A 4,351-nucleotide genomic window follows, 5' to 3' on the forward strand; every position below is an offset into this window, starting at 1 on the left:
CATCTGTCTCACAAAACTCAGCATCACAAATTACACAATTTTTTATTTGCTGAAGCCTGCTTTGTTCTTCTTGACTTATATCCTCCATCGGTAATCTAATAATCAGATCTTTATACAATTCTTCACCTATTTCTACGATTTCATTGATAAATCTCTCAATAATTGGTTCACCAACATAAGTAGCTCTATATAAAAATGGACCTTTATAGATTTCACCATCATAGTTTAAAACTACGAAAGAATAAGAACATGGTAGATGTTTACTGGTTTTTTTAGTGAACGAATAATTCACATGTTCATCATCATCATCATCATCATCACTGCTATTATCAATTGGAAGAATGAACGATTCGAAATCTGCATATATTCTATACTTAAATCGAAGCATAAAACTATAATCTCTAAACTTAATGATTGAATTATAACTATTCGGTTTTGGAAGTGACGTTTTCTGTTCACCATACTTAGAACAAGTAATTATATGTGATTTTAAATTCGCTTTTCCATCTACATTTTTATTCTTATCACTTGTAAACCGATGAAAACAAAACTGACATACATGAACAGATTTATGATTTGAACTTAATGAGGATAATAGACGAGAAAGCCCATTTTTATTCTTTGTTGTATTAATTAATGTGAAATGCGAATTCTTCACATCACTTTTATTAATTAGTAAAAGTAATGAGATATTATGTTTACGTTCCTTATATATCGAAATTCTATATGGATAAAACTTTTTAGTTGTCATACAATAAGCAATCACGCTAACCGATATATCTTTATTTAACATTTCAAATTTTTTAATACCATGTACATTGATAGGAAATTTTATACCATTAATGTTCAAAGTATGCTCAAATTGTTGTAGGTTATTAACAGTTAATCTACACTCACCATAGTGTAAATAAGCTAAAATACACCAAAGAAAACATTTATAATCTGAATTCTCAATATTAATGATAGCTCTTTTTTGTAAAATCTCCTTTGGTGTTTTTATATAACTCGAATTTGAGCCATAAATTAGATTATATCTCATAAAGTTGATGTCAAGATATTCTATTTTTGAAATACACCATCCAGAACCTTCTGAAATATATTATCTAAAGAGTTATATATTTTATTACAACAAAAAATGTATTGATCGTCTAACTCATCAATATTCTCGTTAATATTAATAATATTTTGTGATGTACTGTGGAAAGTAACACCAGCTTTTACTTGATGTTCTTCATCATCATTTAATGTTAAAAGTTTGATCAGATCGACTTTAATAGCAAGATACCATCTTATACACCCAAAAAACCTTGCAGATTCATTGAGTAAAATATTAAAAATTCTATCTTTTAATTGATTTAAAATTAGACTTACATCTACTTCATTATTTCTAAAGCTTATTCTATATCTAATAATATTGCTATTGATAGCAGTGACCCGCTTAACTTTAAAGTCAATCATTTCAACACTCACCCTTTGAGATTGTTGTGTTAATGAAGACGTGATAACACGCGCGCGCTAGATGTTTGCTGATACTGAATTGCTGTTTCTCGGAGCCGAGTTGATTCTCTCTTGGAGTCGAGTAGTTTCTCTCTTGGAGTCGAGTAGATTCTCTCTCGCTAAGTCGAAACTCTCTTCGATTCTCTCCGACTCGTGCTAACTGCAATGATGAAGACGGGAGGGGAAGTCTTGTTATCGGCTTACTGAATCAGGCGACTGTTTTGTTCGTGTATAAGATATGATTGTTACTGTTTCTCAATGTCTTACTGTAAATATAAATTTGAAAATAGTTGAAATTACTGAAGCTATAGTTGAATAAGAAATAGAGTAAGTATTAATGTATGATGTAAGACTTGTCAATGAATTCAAAGCTATATGATGTTCTAAACAGTTGTTATACTATCAAGTCTAATGAATAAATGAGAAATCGGGCTGCATACGATTGATTCTATTTATATGTTATTGTAAATGGGAAGAGAATAAATTTTTCCCTTTTCCCACATTTCTGGTTAGCTGATGAACAATGTTCTTCCTAGTTCTATCCTTTTCTTTGTATTAGATGCAGAGCGAGGTGAACGCATTCGCGTCAATGATTTCAACTTCACGTTGAAAAGAGACAAGCAATATCGACTTCTTTGTTAGATGCACTGTACTTGAATGCAGTCTAATCATGTATATCATAAAGACAGGAAATTCAGTACATAGGCTTAGCTGTACTTACAAGTAGCATTAACATATACAACTTCTAATTTAAGTACAAGGATGTGTTAGCCTCGCTATTTTCATCAAGGTAATGAAATACACCCCTTCCAATTCAGAATTACGGAAGACGATATCCCACCATTAGATTTCAGAGTGTAGAAGGAGAAAATTTTTAGTATAAAAGCACCCAAAGTTTTGATTTGAATCATAGTATTCATCTGATGAAAATGTCATCTACTAGCACTACTGATTCGACCAAGAACGTTGCTATGGATCAGCCAATGGTAAGTTTAATCAATAACTACTGAAACTATTTACATAAACTAACTTAATAATATAACTCTTTCTCAACTTAAATTAGTAGTAAATATCTAATGCTATAACAAATACAAAATTTATTTCATATTTCAAATATATACACAAAAACTTGTTTCAGATTTAAATGTGTTAAAGTTCTAATTAGAAATTGAAAATATGAAGGAAGTTTGTATTGGAATGAAAATATTGATTGAGGAATTTCATGATTCATCAAATAAAGTTAAATATGATATGAGATATATTAACTTCTTAACAGAATGAAGTTCATCAGGTAAGCTAGTTACCAATCATTTAGTACATGATCTACTATAAATTATCTTTAATTAATTTCAGGTAACATACTCGAGTGTAGCAGCTACACCGAAGATGACGTCTTCGCCAGCTCCTTCGACAATACCGCAGATACCGTGGGGATTCCCGTATAATATATGGAGCAATCCCCATCTTTTCAATCAAGCATTTCCCGGATTAGGAATGATGCAAACCATTCCCGGTCCGGTTGCACCTTCACCACCAGGTTTTCAACCGATTGCATCTTCTCCTCCTATCACCGAACCGTCTACCATCTCAAAAGCGTCTACTTCCACGCCTGCTGACGAGACATCTATTTCTTCTTCTCCTCTCATCTCCGAGCCGTCCACGTCTACTATCTCAAAAGCGTCTACTTCCACGCCTGCTGACGAGACAACTATTTCTTCTTCTCCTCTCATCTCCGAGCCGTCCACTCCCACGTCTATCATCTCGAAAGCGACTACTTCTTCAGCTACCATCACAAAACCGACTACACATGGTCCTATCGTTGACGAGGAGACCGCTGTCACGAGGGTGAGTAAATCTTCATCCTCATCAAGTTCGGATGAGCTTGATGAGGATGAAGCAACTTTTTCTGTTAAAAAATTTAATTGTGCACAAACATATGTAGCAAAACGTTGTATATCTGCACAAACATTAAGTACCGTATTTGAATACCCTATTATAAAGGCTAGATTTGTGAAGACTCAGTGGGGGGATAGCTATATTCTACATTTATTGAATCAAAAAAATAAAGAAATTAGTATTTTCCTCCCAAGGAGATATTCGAGCTGGCTAAATAAAAAAAACTTAGATTCATTTAACAGATCAAAATTAAAACTAAAAGCAAAACATCGACTAGTAAACAGAGTGATAAAAGGGAAGGAGTTATCGGTAACGGTTACTGACCTCACACTAATAGACTGTACCACCTAAACTCTTGAAAGGATATGATAACAAAATTTAAACTAAAAGCTTAGATTCATTTAACAGATCAAAATTAAAACTAAAAGCAAAACTTTATCTTTTCTGTGACAGATCAAAATTAAAACTAAAAGCAAAACATCATCTTTTCTGTGAATAAATTTAATTGTGCACAAACATATGTAGCAAAACGTTGTATATCTGCACAAACATTAAGTACCGTATTTGAATACCCTATTATAAAGGCTAGATTTGTGAAGACTCAGTGGGGGGATAGCTATATTCTACATTTATTGAATCAAAAAAATAAAGAAATTAGTATTTTCCTCCCAAGGAGATATTCGTGCTGGCTAAATAAAAAAACTTAGATTCATTTAACAGATCAAAATTAAAACTAAAAGCAAAACATCGACTAGTAAACAGAGTGATAAAAGGGAAGGAGATATCGGTAATGGTTACCAATCTTAATAGACTATTCCTAAGTCTAGAAAGGATATATTAAACATTAGACTCTTAACAATTTGAGTACAGTTGAATTATTAACAGAAAAAAGATAGTTACATCTACATAAACAATTGTATCAAAATTTCTCGATTTAACTTAACCTCTGTGTTGATAT

At 32.2% G+C, this 4,351-nt stretch overlaps 1 protein-coding gene across 1 annotated transcript; it reads left to right on the top strand.

Annotated features, from left to right (window-relative positions):
• Positions 1-2,318: 2,318 nt before the first annotated feature.
• Positions 2,319-4,351, top strand: LOC120353852 (endochitinase A-like). The gene is made up of 3 exons (XM_039439075.1): positions 2,319-2,483; positions 2,851-3,788; positions 4,101-4,351. Exons 1-2 carry the CDS (start codon positions 2,421-2,423, stop codon positions 3,742-3,744), a joined length of 957 nt encoding a protein of 318 aa, XP_039295009.1. The 5' UTR covers positions 2,319-2,420; the 3' UTR covers positions 3,745-3,788; positions 4,101-4,351.

Source organism: Nilaparvata lugens, chromosome 12 (assembly GCF_014356525.2).
Source record: "Nilaparvata lugens isolate BPH chromosome 12, ASM1435652v1, whole genome shotgun sequence".
Lineage (NCBI taxonomy): Eukaryota > Metazoa > Arthropoda > Insecta > Hemiptera > Delphacidae > Nilaparvata > Nilaparvata lugens.

Bases quoted from the DNA above. Each gene is read 5' to 3' on its own strand.
- LOC120353852 (XM_039439075.1), top strand. From the start codon at position 2,421: ATGAAAATGTCATCTACTAGCACTACTGATTCGACCAAGAACGTTGCT. The intron at 2,484-2,850 runs GTAAGTTTAATC...AATTAATTTCAG, and splicing joins TTGCTATGGATCAGCCAATG to GTAACATACTCGAGTGTAGC.